We start from the raw sequence: 17639 nt of genomic DNA, 5'->3' as shown, positions 1-17639 counted from the left end.
ACATCCAAACAGAGGAAAATAAAGCAAGGAGTTCCGCAGGGTGATGTCCTTTCACCCTTGCTTTTCAATTTCCATATCTCGAAACTCCCCCAGCCACCAGAGAGGGTCTCCCTGGTTGTTGTTGTTGTAGCAGCATAAACATTCCCCGTGCATATACGAGGAATGCTGCTGAAGTGACAGTCCTTGGCCGGATATAAATCCGGGTCGTTCCGGTTACGTAGAACCGACTGTCTCCCTGGTCTTCTACGCTGACGACTGCACGATAATGGCGTCGGGCAATGACATTGATGGCCTATGCTCCAAGGTAAACGACTACCTCGCCTGGCTTTCTCGCTTCTTCACTGCGAGGAACTTACAACTTTCACCCGGCGCGACACTAACCACCTTTTCACATGCCCCATTAAACCCACTCATCTAACACCCCTCTCCCTCAGGACCCAACCTGTCGAAACAGCTAGTTTCCTGAGCCTACCATTAGATGAGCTAGACGAAGACGACCGGTGATTACACTACACTGACAGGACAAAGTTACTGCTACAACAACAACTCGGATCCAACATCAACTCGAATCATTAACTTGTTGCAGCCAAAATACGCACACGCCTTTGTGCAACAAAAAACGTACATCTAACTACGCAAAGAATGTTCGACATCGGAAAGCAGACAGCCAGAAGATTCACCACTCGACTCTCACTCCTATTCTCGGAGAGTACTGCCTAACAATTCGGCATGCACGAGCAATGGAACAACATTTTCCTTTCTTTAAGTACCGCCGCCGAAGAAGAAATCGGATTTCGTTTCGTTCAGTTTTGTTTTACATTCACCGACTAACTTCGAAGAGCAGCGTGGGTTAGCAAGGGCTTTCAGTGTAGCTTGACTGTCACTACAAATTCCAATACTGTTGCCCCGCCACTTTTTCTCAATTAGGCGTAGACTTCAAGATGGCATAGACTTCCGTTAGGTATACCGTGGCCATCTGTCCTGTAGCAAAGGAGTACTTAGTGTCTTCGTCTAAGTACCATCCAGATCCGCTTCCATCACTGGTTTCGGATCCGTCGTGTGCTGATATCCCGTTAATAGGTTCTCTGAACTTAACCATTGATCTCTATCTGGGATAAAGTATCATACTTCCTACCGAAGCTAACGACAGGCACCCGATTGTCCACTGGCATCGAGAACAGTGTGCACAGCTCCGACAACTGGTGGTATACCTGACAGTGTCCAGTGCTTACTTCATTTTCCCAGACTCCGTTTAACTTGAGCCTGTACGCCGCCTTCATTGCTTCCTTTCGAATTTGAAGATCCAGAGGTTGCAAGTTCAGAATGGCATTAAGAGCATCACCAGATGTCGTACTCATGGCACCTGTGATAACCAAGCACACACTTCTCTGCAGCCTGTTTAGGGGTTTTACTATGGAATTAACCATTGTGGCTTTCCATCATACTACAGAGGCGTATGTAATAATGGGTCTAATCAGGGTGATGTGCAGCCGTGTACTATCGCCGGTCTTAGACCCCATATCTTGCCAAAGGTTCTCTTACACTGCCAGAAGACTTTTAGTATTCGAGAGACCTTCTGCTCGACGTGCTGCTTCCAGGTAAGTTTACTATCTAGGATTACTCCTAAATATTTAACCTCAGAAGGCAGTTGCAGTGTTACCCCTTTCAATGTGGGTAGTAACAGGCCTTTCATATTGCGTTTCCTAGTGAAAAGCACAAAGGTACTTTTTGTAGGATTCACCGAAAGACCATACAATTCGCACCAAAACTCAATCTTATTTAGAGCTACCTGCATTTTATTGCATATAGCTTCAAGTGATCGTCCTGATATTAATACGTACCATCGTCTGCGTAGGCTTGGATGTGTCCCATTTCCTGCAGATCATTAAGGAGAGAGTCCACCACAAAGCACCAAAGTAGGGGAGAGAGTACACCGCCTTGTGGGCAGACCTTCTTAACCTCAACCCTGACTCTTTCATCGCTTTCTCTATTCAATCCATCTGACAATGATTTCTTCCACTCCATAACTTCTGATAGAAGAGCACATGGAGTCAAAGGTAGTATTGTCGAAAGCTCCTTCATTGTTGGGGGGAAAAAAAGAGAAGAGCAGGGATATTTTTAGTGGAATCCCCACACACATAGTAGCTACGTTGTTTACTATACCTATATACAACCTCACCCCCCAACAAAAAAAAAAAAAAAAAAACTGAATGACATTTGTGGCTATTGCTTTTGGCTGTGGCTATGCAAGCGAAGAAATAAATATTAATTAACGTGCAATTAAAAACCACATTTATATACATACATATGTATACATTTGCATTTGCATTTTATTAATATCGTTTTATTATCGTTTTACGGTAGTAAGTTGAGAGTTATACATTTTTAGAATTTACATACCGATGCATTTGTATGTGCTTATATGTTTATATGTATGCATATTAATTATATAATTTTCTTTAAATATTTATCTTACTAAAACTACATACTTTTACACATACATATCATCTGTTTTTATAGTATTTTTTGTTTTTTTATTAATTATTATTTTTTTTGCTGCTAGTGCCCGCCCCCATCATCATTGCTGCTGTGGCCGCTGCACTTAATTTGCGTGTACACATGCGCCTTCTTTTAAATATTTACATACATACGTATATATTTAAGCATGTGTGTGTATGTGTGTGTGTCAAAACAAATGGAACAGCATAGAGGGTATGAGAATTACCAAGCACAACAATAATGGGCAATTATGACCAATTTCATGTGAACGTTCAACGTCGATTCACGTTTTTTATGTTACAATTAACACACAGTTGATGTTTTTTATATTTAAACATTTTTTTTTTTTATTTTTTATAATTTTTTTTTCGTTGTGTGTTTTATTTTTAAATTTTTTTGTGGTTTTTCACCTTACTTTTTATCAAAATTTGCATACATCAATTTTTTTTGTATGTATGTGTATGTATGCATGCTCTTAACGATTGCTAATTTTTCTTTAAATGTACATATAATTAAAGGAGTAACCCATTTTTTACTTAAAAACTAGTTATAGTAAGTAAAAATATTTGCAGTATATTTGCTTTACTATTTTTTACTTTTTAATAACTTTACTCGTATGTGCTTAAATATACTTTCTAATTGCTATTATTTTTTAATTTTTTTTTTTTTAATTTATTATTATTATTATTTTTACTTTTTTATAATTTTTCGCTTGAGGCATCAGCTCCAAGTGAATATTTTTTGCGCTTAAATGAAATATTGTTTTGATTTTATTTTTATAATTTTTTTTCTTTGTTTGTTTTTTGTATTTTGCCAAAATTCAATGAGTGTAATTGCTAGCCAAAGTTCTAACAGTTTTGCGCAATTTTTAGCACAAATTCAATAAGCATATCTTAAAAAAATATATAGACTTATGCGTATGTATGCGCAGATACAGATTTATTGATTATTTTGCATCTTAGCTTTCTTAGTTTTTTTTTTGCATTTTTTATTTTTGTATTTTGTTGTTTTTGTATTTTTTTATTTTTTTTTTATTTTTTTTTTAATGTACTTATGCAATGATTAACACCTCGATATTCTCAGCTAAGCAAGGCTACGTGTAAAGCTGGTTGTGAATGAGTAGGTGAGTGAGAGAGACAAGCAAGCAGCAAGAGAAAAAAAGAGAAAAAGAAGCAAATTAAATTTGGTTTCTAAAATATTTATAAAATATTGTATAAAATAAATAAAAGTTAATCTTAAGAAACGAAAGAAGAAGAAGACATATAGCTAGACAAACAAATGGACTACACACATGCATATGCACTTTAAGGGGGGAGCCTGGTTCATGAGATCTAAAAATTGCATCTCTTTGCGTTTTTTTTTTTTTGAGGAAAAAATTAATTTAGCACTGATAAGTTTTTTCTATCTTTTAATGAACATTTAAAAAGTATAAAAAATTTTTGTACTGGTTAAAATAAGTTGAAAAAAATGTTTAACATAGAAATTAGTAGAGCGCTGCAACGCTGGAGTTTCCAACTGGCGTACAAGATACAGCTCGTAATTATTATCGAAAGCGAACAATTCAAATGGATTTCTAATTATCATGATTTTTTATTCTAGATGAACTAAGAAAACTGAGAGAAATTCCAAAATTTCAACTTTTTGGAGGTTTTAAAGAAAAAAATGCCTTTCTATAAAAAAAAATTCACTTCAACTTGGTATAAAAATCTTGAAAAAATTTTTTTTATCTATTTTGTAGTTCAAATAGAAGAGAATTTAATACTGAAGGGAACAAGCTATGATTCATTTCAAAAGGTTCATTCGTTTTTTTTTCATTCATGTACGCCAATTCAAAGAAATTATAAAAATGAAAAGTCGAGAAAAGAAGATAAAGTTTGTACTATAGCTGTCCGGTCACAGCGTAACTGCCTAACGCTCGCCTACCTTTGGCTTTGTATCTACGGAAATATTGAGAATTAGGCTGTGTAACTTTGTGTGAATATTCTGAAATATATTAGGAATCGCTTAAAACGAAAAAAAAAAATTGATTTTTTTTGACCTTATAAACCAGGCTCCTCCCTCAAATAAGAGCAGAGCTACAGTTTCCTAACAACAGTAAGTTGCTGTGCACTTTTGACAGAAGCACCGACTTAGTGCATTTTTTGCCAAACAAGTTATTTTCAGGAAAATTCAATATTTATCCCCCACTGCAGAAGCTGTGTGAATGCCGAGCCGAGAAAGCGACTGTTAAACACTTTCTTTGCAAATGTCCGGGTCTGGCGACTAGACGCATGAAGTTCCTTAGTGCGCCTGAGGCAGTTCTCCAGCCTAGATCCCCTTTCGCTCCTCCACTACATCAGCAGCACTGGATGGTTGAAGGTGGTCTTTCTTCCTTTAGGTTTTGTAATTTTTCACAGGTCTTCATTAGGGTCTTTTTCGCAGTTTCTTCATCACGAGAATGGCACTGGGCTGGAAACCGCAAGGGAGCAGAGGTCGCGGTCGATCAAAAAATACTTGGAGAAGGTCGATGTTGCGCGAACTAGCAGATGCCGACATCTCATGGGACGTTGCAAAAATAACAGCAGAGAACCGTGTACGATGGAAGAGTCTTGTCAAGGCCCTATGCTCCCAAGAAGAGTAAACAAGCAAGAAAAACTAAAAACATTAGGGTATCAAAACAGCACTAAAGTGCTACTTGCAGTGTACCCATGGCAATCTTACCATCTAACCTACCAACCTCAGTATTTATTGGTACAAAGGCAAGAAGAGCTAAAGTGAAATAAGTTGCTTTGTTAAAAGTCCACAAGTTTACTCGCGTCAGATGTATACCTATGAAACCGGAATTGTTTAATAAAAAGTGTAAGTCTCTTATTCGAAAATAATAGCAAATATTTTGTTCAACTAAGACCAGGTTTTGTGCTGGTGGAGTTGCCAGCAGTCCCTTTAAGGGGGTGGTAGGGTTTAGCGCTAAAAAAAAACACTTTTTTTTGAATTTTTTACAGAAATATGGCTTAAGATACTTTAATAAAATCAGTTGCATGTTATTGTATATCTTTTCAATAAGTTTTTAAAAAATATTAATAATAAAATATTGACAAATAAGCCCATGACAGAGTTTTTTTGGAGATATGTTTTTCGAGAGGTGCTCTGCGGTGCCAATCGGCATTCGTCGTAGAATCATCTGAAACTAAAAAAGTCGAATTTTTCAGTTAAAGTATGACGTAATGCTCCCCCCCCATTAATAAAATTTTTTTTTTCATTTTTGTAGTTTTGGTGGCAAAAAAACGTAAAACGATTTAGAAAACGTGTGCCAAATTTGAAAAGAATCGGTTGAATAGTTTCGGAGTTGTGATTGGCACCGACTTTTAAGAAGTCGTTTCGGGAAAAACGCGTTTGAAAAAATGACTCTGAAAAATTATCGATGCTCCGCATTCGAGGTAGAGTGCCTACAAAGGCTATAACTTTGAGAGTTCTGCTCCGATCAGCTTCAAATTTTGACACAACATTCTTGAAATGATTTACTATAAGATGAGTGAAGAAAAAAAATTTCGATTTTGTGAATTTTTGCGTTGAGTTGTCAGCGTTGATGAAACCTCAATTCATCATTACACATCCGAAACAAAGCAACACCCAAAACAATTGATTTCTCCCGGCGAATCTGCTTCAAAAAAGGCGAAGACAGTCCCATCTTCCGGAAAGGTAATGGCGACGATTTTTTTTGGATGCGAACGGCTTCATCCTCGTGGATTTTTTAGAAAAAGGAAGAACGATCACTGGACAATGCTACGGTGAGTTACAAAAATTTGAAGGAGACACGGCCGCATTTGGCGAAAAAGAAGTTGCTGTTCCACCACGATAACGCACCCGCACATTCAACCGGAGTTGTCGCCACCAAACTGCATGAATTGCGTTATGAATTGCTGCCGCACCCCCCTATTCCCGATCTGGCTCCCTGCGACTTTTTCTTATTCCCTAACATGAAGAAATCGCTTGCGGGAAACAATTTATTCGGTTGGGGAAGAAGTTTATAGCGTTTTTATATTTTCTTTTATTTTACAACAATTTGTTTGCTGTTTGGCAAAGGGTAAGTAATCCATTCGATAGAACTCCTTCTGCTCTACAAAACTATGTTAATTGTATTTCTAAGTGATTTAATTTTTTATTTGTTTTGACGCTTAGAAATGGAACATTTTCGACACCTGCTCTTCTTTGCTTTTCATCGAGGTCAAAAATTTTGTCAAAGCCGCCTGGGGCCTTTGCGACGTGTACGGAAAAGATGTCATAGGCGAGTCTACAGCACGGATATGGCGACTTTGATGTCGATGACACATCCCGCAACAGAAAGCCTTCTGAATTCGATGAAGAACGTCTCAAATCACTCTTGAAGGAGAACGGTCGCCAAACCAGTAGTGAATTGGCGGAAAAAATGAACTGCGATCATAAAACGATTCTCAATCACTTTCATTCAATGGGATTTACCGAAAGATCGGGTGAATGGGTGCCTCAGGAGCTCAACGAAAAGTCGTCAACAAAGAAAGTCGCCTTCTTCTCAGCATCTCGCCCGCGCTTTTTACACCGAATCGTCACAGGAGCTGAGGAATGGTGCCTATACTCGTATTTCAATATGAAGCAAAGAAAGGAGTGGGTGGCTCCACGAGATACGCCAAAGCCGAGAGTCAACCGGATCTTCCTCCAAATAAGATCATGATATGTATTTGGTGGGACTGGGAGGGCATCATGCACCGGAAAATGTTCGAAAAGAATGCTATGGTCAACAAGGACCTCTACATTGCCCAGCTACATCGCGTACACCGCATGAATGAGGCTGTTTGACTGAAAATACCTGATTGACATGGTCAAACCGTACTCCTTCATGACAATATCGAGTCCCATGTTGCACAAGTCGTCAAAGCCGCACACCAGGAGTGGGAGGTCCTTCAGCATCCGCCGTTTCTCTGGACCTTACACCGAGCGATTACCATCTTTTCCACTCCCTGTCAAAGAGGCCCTTAAAAACTGGCTCAACAACTGCTTTGACAGACCAAACCAGACGATTTTTGGCGGAACGGCATCAACAAATTGGTCGAGAGGTGGCAAGAGGTTGTAAACACCACCGGCGAATATTTAATTGATTAACTTATTGATATGATAAAATTTATGGTTTTGTGTTTAAATAAGTGTCTTCGGTAAAAACGCTACGGACTTATTTCCCAACCTAATATTTTAGTCTTTCTAATAAAGCCGCTATGTACAGTGCCAGCTCGCTAGTCCGAATTAATGATTGCAGACCCTGATTCGGATTAACGAGATATTCGGATTACTGGATGTGCTGTTATTATGCTTATAATTCACTATATTCGAAAATAAAACAAAAGCCAGGATTTCAAAACAAATTTATTTTATTTTTATTAATCAACAATGAAAAAATTAAAGATTTTTATAAATACATATGTACATATGTATGCATGTATTTACATATTACGTTTTTTTTTTAACGTAGGTAGTTAGTGATGTAGGTTTGCTTGTCTTTCAGTGCACATGCTTCTAAAACCTTGTTCCGCAATTCTTTTAGCATTAATATGTAATCTGATTGCAGACCTCGTTCCTTTGCCCAATCTATTGAAATATTTAAGGCCTGCAGAGCTTCACGATTTTTTGTGTCTGACTCTGAACTACTACACGAAGTATTGTCAGAGTTAATAATCCAGCTAAGAACTTCATCTTCAGAAATATGCACGTCATTGTTGCGGTGAAATAAGTTGGTTATTGTGCGAAATTCTTCTGTTTCTTCAACACGATCATTCTCTGGCAACTCTTGTTGTAACAATGATAGAGGAATGTTATCATCTGAAGCCCACCTCTGAGAAAGAATATGCTTCCAACAAGACTTTATAGAAGAATTGGGCACCCTGTCCCAAGAACGTTTAAGCAATTTACAAGCGTCCTTTAAACTGAATTGTTTCAAAAAAATGTCTGAATCATCCGCTACAGAGCTTACCAGTTCACACAAGAGATCTTTTTTGTAAAACAGCTTAGTTAGTTGTATCGCGTTCTGATCCATGGGTTGAATAATACTAGTACAATTTGGGGGTAAAAACATAGTTTTATATTGCCCACATTCAGATACCAGCGGCTCTCCATGACACTTCGCATTTTCCAGTAACAATAAAGCTTTTTTGGGCAAATTATTTTCAATTTGATAGTCTTTTACCTGTGGTATAAACGATTTATGGTAAAAAACCATTCAGTAAAAATATATGTTGTCATCCATGCATTTTTCGACGCGTAATATTCAACAATATGTTGTTTTTTAAGGGGGGCGGTAAGGGATAAAAATCGATTTTTTTTTTGCATGTTATTGTAGTAAAACATTTCAAAAATACCGTGTTAAAATTTTAAGTCAATCCGAGCAAAACTTTTTAAGTTATAGAGCATAAAGCCGAGCACCTCAAACATCTGCCGAGACGCAGCAGTTGCGCGCGTAGTCCGTTACAAACTTTAAACGCGGTTTTCTCGAACCTTTTTTTTTAAAGTGCGTAGTCATTGGCATTTGAAAACTACTCAACCGATCCTTTTGAAATTTTGCACACATATTTTACATATAAAAAACCTCCCCCCAACGTTTTTTTTTCGCCATTTTTTTTTATATTAAGGTGGTTTTACACCTACAAAATGGCGGCATTTTTTCGTCGAAAATCACTTTTTACTTCAAACGACTACCAAATGGCTGAAAATGAAAATAAATCGTCAAAATAAACGTCGGGGGGAAGTTTAACTCATACTTTAACTAAGTTATTCGATTTTTTTGATTGCACTAAAGTTTTTTCTGGAAACATTTTCCAAAAGAGTCCAAACTCATCAGCATTGTAAATTTGGTCGTCCATCAGATTTTCAGTCTCGATAATGTCATAGAGCTTATTTTGAAAATCAGGTACAAGATCAGGTCTAGCAGATAAGGGTTCGCCGCATATTTTCAAAGTTCGCACAGAAAATCGCTTCTTAAAATTTTGCAACCATCCGTCACTAGCGTGAAATGATTGATTCGGATACATTTTGTCGTAAAATTTCTGCTGAAATGGTTTGATGCCGTGACCGCTTCTCTTCAAACCAAGCATACATTTTTTACACAGGTTTTTTAATAGGACTATGAATAAGTTCGTGCGGTTTTACAACAGATGGCGTAACTTGATTATTATTCCATCGATCCACATTTCCAAACATTCATTGGAGAGCTACTGTCGTAAGGCACAAACGTCAGTATAAGTTTTTTATTTGAAGCGTAAACAACAATATTTTTACCACACTTGAAAATGTCGAATTTCGTGCCAAATAATGTGTTTTTGCGGGGAATTCTTCTTCATTATTTTAATATGAAGAAAAAAGCAGCCGAAAGTCATCGTATCTTGGTGGAAGTTTATGGTGAGCATGCTCTAGCTGAGCGAACGTGCCAGAAGTGGTTTGCACGCTTTAAAAGTGGTGATTTTGGCTTGGAAGACGAAGAACGCGAGGGTGCGCCGCCAAAGTTCATGGATACCGAATTGGAGGAATTGCTCGATCAAGATCCGGCTCAAACGCAAGAAGAGGTGGCAAAAACTTTGGGAGTTGATCAATCAACCATTTCCAAACGTTTAAAAGCCATGGGAATGATCCGAAAGGTAGGCCATTGGGTGCCGTATGAATTGAAGCCAAGAGACGTTGAACGCCGTTTTATGGCATGCGAACAACTGCTTCAACGGCACAAAAGAAAGGGTTTTTTGCATCGAATTGTGACTGGCGATGAAAAGTGGGTCCATTACGACAATCCAAAACGTCGGGCAACGTATGGATACCCTGGCCATGCTTCAACATCGACGTCGGCGCAGAATATTCATGGCCTGAAGGTTATGGTGTGTATCTGGTGGGACCAGCTGGGTGTTGTGTATTATGAGCTACTGAAACCGAATGAAACGATTACGGGGGATGTCTACCGACGACAATTGATGCGTTTGAGCCGAGCACTGCGAGAAAAACGGCCGCAATACGCCGATAGACACGACAAAGTTATTTTGCAACATGACAATGCTCGGCCACATGTTGCACAAGTGGTCAAAACATACTTAGAAACGCTCAAATGGGATGTCCTACCCCACCCGCCGTATAGTCCAGACCTTGCGCCATCCGATTACTATCTCTTCCGATCGATGCAACATGGCCTGGCTGACCAGCACTTCCGTAATTACGATGAAGTCAAAAAATGGATCGATTCGTGGATTGCGGCAAAACCGACCGAATTTTTCACAAAGGGAATCCGTAAATTGCCAGAAAGATGGGAAAAAGTAGTAGTAAGCGATGGACAATACTTTGAATATTAAATTTGTAACCATCCGCACGAACTTATTCATAGTCCTATTACCTTTTAATATTTTCAGCATTTCTTTTTATGTCGCAAATTGTTGAAGCTATTAACCAAATTTCTTTGCTAAAACTTTTCCTGATTGTCCACGATTTACTTCTTCTATTATTTTAAGCTTATCAGCTAATGACAGTGTTTTTTTTATGCGCTCATTTTTTTGCCATGTTATTTAAATTGGTGTTTTCGCGACTAATACCACAACTAAACTATTCGCAACAAGATAAATACACACTTACATATTATACATAGAAGGCTCTGTATTTCAATAATGTCCCGTTACATTTAAAATTTCGTTCATGGTTTTGTAAAAAAACAGACTCAAAAATAAAAAAACAAAAATTCGGTTTAGCGAGCTTGCAACGAATGCGGACTATAGAGCACGTAATGCGTCATAAATTCAATTCGGATTACTGGATAATTCGGATTACACACCTTCGGATTAGCGAGCTGGCACTGTATATACCAAAACACTGATTTTTGTTCGTTTCATTTTATTGTAAAAAAAGACATCGTGTTTGGACTACTGTGCAGCATAAATTTGCCAGTTTTTTCGAACAGGTATTTCTATTCTAAGACACTTTAACGCTAAAGCAGTCATACTTAAGCTCAATTATTACTACATATGTATGCATGTGTCCGTTTTTATGGTCATCTAGATTCCCAGCAGTAAACATTCAGAACACTTTGAAGAAACTAGAGGCAAAAAAACTCAAATCGCGACCATCTAGAAACTGCTGCTGGTCACTTGTGACAAGAATTTTTTACCAGCAGCGCCAAACTTGGCTAAGTTACAACGTTCAATGGGCTGTGAGTACTGGCAGAAATAGTGTAAAGTGGATATTGACAGTGAAGCTTATTTTAAGGATATAAAAGATTCTACTTATACATAAAAAACTAGGCCATTTCGGAAGCAAAGATTACACAGTTGAAAGCAACGTTTGGGTGGCGGCACAAGATGGCCTCAAAGGGTGTCAGTCCCTCACTACTTCTGAAGCGGTACGTTTTGCTGCTGGGCCATATTTACATACATTAAACTTAACTAATTGTTGTTGTTTATTTAACACGATTTTACAGTTACTCGCATTACACCTGTACACAGCTACATACTAGCAATAAATGTAATGCAACTACTACTCGTACATATGGACTATAACTAAATCATACTAAATGTAACTACTAATACATAAAGAAATATTTGGGAGCATGTGGGGGAAATGTCTAGGGCATAGGGTGGAGGGTTGATTATACGTGGTAGGTGATTGTGTGATGGCGTCTAATTGAAAAAGTAATGTTCGTTGAAACCTACCACATTTGCATCCATATCAGTCACCTCATCCACCTCACTCACGCCCATGCCCATGCTGACAACACCAGCTCCCACATCTTCCACCGCATTACCAGCGCCAACATCGTCCCCCATTGCACCCTCCGCACCGTGCACCTCATCCTCCAAGCCACTGGGCAGATTGTCTAAATAAAGCACGTTCGGACAATATTAACTCCCAGGATCGTTGTAAATTGCACGTTGTGCATGACGATATTGCGCATGCATTTGAGCAGCCGTCGTCATGTTTGGTATTAGATCGGATTTGGGCGGCGCAATTGCCGGATTGGTAACGGTGGTGGGCAGCAGTGTGGGTTGTGTCGGCACAACGCCTATAACAGCCAAACTATCGCCCAATGTGGGTCGACAGGCTGGCATAGCACTACCTGTGTCGGCCGCTATGAAACCGGCTGCAACCAGTTGCTCGGGTGATGTTGCGGTTGCCAAATTGATGTGCTGTCCAGAACTATCGGCTAGCAAAGTGGTCGCTGCCGCTGCGGTGGATGGCTTCTCAAGTGGTGACATAATGGGTGTTTGATTGAGTAGCGCATTGGTGGCATTTGTGAGCGCAGGCCGCGTGCAAGGTGGAGAAAGTGGTGGCTGTGCCAGGGCCGGTTGCAATATTAGATTACCATCATCGGTGCCAATCAATTGCAACGTCTGAGTTGTGTCTATATGCAGCAATGGTATGATATCCGTTTCGAGGCCCTCTTCACCGGTAACTGTAACTGTTTGCAGCTGTTGTATGAACTGTTGTTGCATCAATTCTTGCTGCTCCAGTTGTTGTTGCTCTTCCAATTGCTGTTCCTCCAACAGCTGCTGCAGCTGACGGTATTTTTCCTGCAGATTAGCATCTTGCTGCAGTGTTACTAATGCGTCTCGTGTCAGCTGGAAGACATGCCCGTTTTCGGCGCGCAGATTGTACACGTCATCATTGGAGCGCATCACTTCCAAAAACTGATCCCATTCCATGTGCACGTAATTATTACCAATTAGTATGGTGACTCCTGTCTCCTCTTTGTAAGCGTCATTAGCGGAAACCGTCTGCACTTCTTCGGTTTCAACTGGGAACTCTGTTGCTTTGTCTGTGCTCGGCGTCAATATCGGTCGTCCGATCAGCACTTCTTTCGGTATAGGTCTCAATTGTTGATCACTTCGAGTATAGTAAAAAGGCTGCGCTACCACCGGTATCCACTCTTCGTCAACCCTACGGCATAGCAGCAATGTATCCGGGTAGCCTGGTACTGGTTGTGATGGCACGGCTATTACCGAGGGAGTATGCTGCAATGCACAAAAACAATAGAAATTGTGAGTAAAAAAAGGTAAAATACAGGTTAAGAAATCCATAGAGATCGAATTTGTTAAAGTTGTATTTGTTTTTTGGTAACTCGGTAGACTTTTCAGAGTGTGAACGCCCCTTTACTCTTCTTTTTCATTTAAATGAAGACGAAAATGCATTTTGGAACTTGTTTTGCTTTCGCGTAAGGGGTGGAAAAGAAATTTTGAGTTTAAAAACAATAATGTTTCGGGTGTTTTTTTAAAAGCTAGAGAACTTAAAATGATAATAAATACAAAACAGAAATATTGTTGAAATGAATTTTTCTTTATTATAATCTGGTAATTATAGTAATTTCATGGTATTTTTTTTTTTTTAATATAATATCCGGCATATGTCCGCAGCGGCTACCGTTACATGGTTTATTTGATCAGCCCTATTTTTAACTAAAGGGTGTTTTTTTTAGAGGTTAGGTTTTCAAGATGAAATAAAACGTATATAATTTAATGTTATGGCCAAGAATTTAGCTTTATTATAAAGATAAGGGTTTGCCATTATGTTTTAAAAATGATTTCGGGCAAGTGGCCGCCGCGGCTGGCTCGAATAAATTCCAGCCGAGAGGCCCAATTTTCGACCACTTTTTGCAGCAATTGGGGCCGTATGTCAGCAATAACGCGCCGAATATTCTCTTCCAAGACGTCAATCGTCTTGGGCTTATCTGCGTAGACAAGCGACTTCACATAGCCCCACAAGAAATAGTCCAGCGGTGTTATATCGCACGATCTTGGAGGCCACGCCACAGGTCCACGGCGCGAGATAATGCGCTCACCAAAAGTTTCCTTCAATAAATCGATTGTTGCGTTGGCTGTATGGCATGTAGCGCCGTCTTGTTGGAACCAAAGGTCGTCCACATCAACATCGTCCAATTCAGGCACGAAAAAGTCATTAATCATGGCTCTATAGCGCTCTCCATTGACTGTAACATTATGGCCGGCTTCATTTTTAAAGAAATATGGACCAATGATTCCCTCTGCCCATAGAGCACACCAAACAGTGACTTTTTGAGGATGTAACGGCGTCTCAGCAATGGCTTGTGGATTATGTTCACTCCAAATGCGACAATTTTGCTTACTGACATACCCATTCAACCAAAAGTGAGCTTCATCGCTGAACAAAATTTTCTTCGATGCGTCGCGCGAACCGAACCATTATTTTCGTAATAAATTTGCACGATTTGCAAACGTTATTCAGGTGTAAGTCTATTCATTATGAAATGGCAAACCAAACTGAGCATAAATCAAGTGACAGCTGTCAAAAAGACCATCTACGAAAAAAGTAGTGCCAACTTGAAAACCTAACCTCTAAACAAAACACCCTTTATTTTCTGCCTCGAAGAAGCTTCTCATAAAGCAAATCTGCCGTTCGGAGTCGATTTAAAACTGTAGGTCCCACCATTTGTGGAACAGCATCAAGACGCACACCACAAGTAGAGGGAGGAGCTTGGCCAAACACCCAAAAAGGGTGTCAGGGTGTAAGCGCCTTATATAGGGTCTGCCATATAACTTTACGGAATTAAAAATGCTATTAAAAAGAAACTACTCAATATTTTTCCAAACTGTTTTTTTTATTTTGAAGTACAATCCTTCCGGTTAATGATGGAACACAACTTCATTCTTATGGCTGCCTCGGCTACCATACCAAGGTCTTTACGCAAAATTCGTCTCAATGATGTCTCCGAAATGTCCAATTGTTGAGAACGACGGTGAACTGATGTTCCTGGTGATTCACGAACACTCTCGGCCACAGCAGCAATATTTTCGGGTGTACGCACGGTTTTTGGTCGGTCACTCGTTGGTTTGTCAATAGGCAACCCAGTTTCTCTTACTTTTTTCGCAAAGTAACGCACATACGCTTCATTCGGTGCTTTTCTTCTTCCCATTGCCGTACGTAATTTTCGTGCACATTCTACAGCGTTTTTCAATAGGTGCGCTTCAACTTTCTTCCGATAGGGAGGGCGAACGACGCAATATTTTTTATTTTTCGCTTGTCATTTGTAAACTTCATTAGTATACATTTCATCATGGAACGCTACACACTTGAGCAACGATTGCAAATCGTGAAAATTTTTTATGAAAATAATCGTGCAAATTTTTTATGAAAATTTATAAATTTTCCAAAAAATCATCTTCAGTGATGAAGCTCACTTTTGGCTCAATGGCTTTGTCAACAAGCAAAATATGCGTTACTGGGCAGAAAGCAATCCACACGTGATTCATTAGGCACCGTTGTATCCCGAAAAAATCACTGTTTGGTGCGGTTTACATGCCGGCGGCGTAATTGGCCCATATTTTTTCGTTGACGAGAACGATCGCTACGTTATTGTGAATGGAAATCGATACCGCGACATGATAAACGATTATTTTTGGCCGCAATTGAATGGTATGGACTTAGACGCCATGTGGTTTCAACAGGACGGGGCCACAAGCCACACAGCACACGCTACAATTGATTTGTTGAAGAGTAAGTTCGATGAGCGCATTATTTCCAGAAATGGACCGGTCGAATGGCCGCCGCGCTCGTGTGATTTGACGCCTCTAGACTACTTTCTTTAGGGTTATGTGAAGTCATTGGTCTACAGTAACAAGCCGGCGACGATTTGTGAGCTCAGAGCCAATATTGAACACGAAATTGCTGGAATTTCGGCCGATTTATGCAAAAGAGTGGTCGAAAATTGGGTTCAACGATTGGGCTTCGTAAAACGTGCACGCGGTGGTCATGCAAAAGAAATCGAATTTTATACTTAAATGTATATGTTCAAACTCGATAATAAAAAAAAAATAGTTAAAAAAGTCTAACCGTTTGTGTTTTATTCAAAAAAAAAAAAGTTGAAGCGCTCTTACTGAAAAACGCTTTACAACATTACCATGATTTTCAAAGTAATATCGCAATATTTCCCAGCGTTCTTAGAGCGTATACACAATCATTTTCGTTCAGCGGAAGAATAAAACTAATTTTCTGCCAAATCAGATGACAGCTAAGTGTTACCATTCTTCAAATAATACCTAGTTCAAATCCGTAACGATAGATGGCGGGCCCTGTATATAAGCCAAGATCCTTACATAAAATGTTCCACGTAGCCAAAGAACAAAGGCCAACCAGTTGAGAATGATGACGAATCGACATTTCGGCGACTTCTTTAACATTTCGCTCTATGAATTTCACGAACAGATTTATTTTATTTCTTTTATTTTTATTTTTTTCAAAATAAATTTCCACAATTTGGAATCGTTGTTCTGGCATTACACTATTCATGATGGCTTGCCAAATTTTACCGAGGAGAAATGTCAACACAGTTCGCCATTCTCAGCTGTCAAACCGATAGCTGTCGATATCGATAATTCTCATTAGCTAAAAACAAACCCCGATAATTTTAATTAGTCAAATTTCGACAGCCGAGTCTTACTTAGTCTCAGTGGTTATACTACACTTTGATTTAGTGTAGACAAGTGCATGGCATATGAAATTACTAACTGTAAAGAATGATGGAATACAAGATTACGCGGTTTGATGTGGAATTTCGAAAGTAATTTTGCCATGGCGTAACTATAGATGAGCTGTTTCAAGCAAACATGAAAAGCATGCTGTAAACACAACTACTCAGCTACCCAGTTTTAGTAATCTAGTTCTTCACTGGACACGGATGTTCGACTCAAACGCGAACTTGATCCTGTATGCGGCCACTGCGGAGGAGGGTACGCCATTGAAGATGTGCCTCGGGGTATATTCGGAGAAAATTCCACCCCCTAATCACTCGTTCAAAGTATGCAGGCAAGCAGCGAAAATTGGAGATTGGCAAGCGGCGTTATAGCCGACAATATGAAGAGGCTGAGGATGCTAGAAAGGCTTAGGCGTGGCAGCGGCGACTAATTCGCTTCCCCCACGAAGTAATGCTTGGCGGTAGTCCCGTGGGCAGCGGAAACGACAAACAAGAGGTTTATCCTGGTTTCAGAAGGCCACTTGAGAGTACCGCGCTACCATAACGCCCATAAGAAAAAGTTGGGGTTAGTGTAAACATCGAAGAGAATACAAAGCAGATTTGCTTGTAATCAAACAATTTTAAGTAAACTTCTAAAATTTCGTCTATTCAACAACTAATTCTTTCAAATTCA

General features: G+C 39.3%; 1 protein-coding gene across 1 annotated transcript in view; it reads right to left on the bottom strand.

Annotated features, from left to right (window-relative positions):
* Positions 1-3144: 3144 nt before the first annotated feature.
* The window catches only part of LOC129239540 (uncharacterized), a 67903-nt gene continuing 53408 nt past the window's right edge, over positions 3145-17639 (bottom strand). Inside the window, exons 7-8 of the mRNA XM_054875093.1 lie at positions 12177-13475; positions 3145-3604 (exon numbers count right to left, since the gene is read on the bottom strand). Of these exons, the coding sequence (XP_054731068.1) occupies positions 12366-13475 (1110 nt within the window). The 3' untranslated portion in view covers positions 3145-3604; positions 12177-12365. The remainder of the gene's footprint in view (positions 3605-12176; positions 13476-17639) is intronic.

The sequence above is a fragment of the Anastrepha obliqua genome, chromosome 2, assembly GCF_027943255.1.
Source record: "Anastrepha obliqua isolate idAnaObli1 chromosome 2, idAnaObli1_1.0, whole genome shotgun sequence".
NCBI classification, from domain to species: Eukaryota; Metazoa; Arthropoda; class Insecta; order Diptera; family Tephritidae; genus Anastrepha; species Anastrepha obliqua.
Note: the sequence above shows the minus strand (reverse complement) of the source record. Positions and strands in the feature narration are given on the sequence as shown.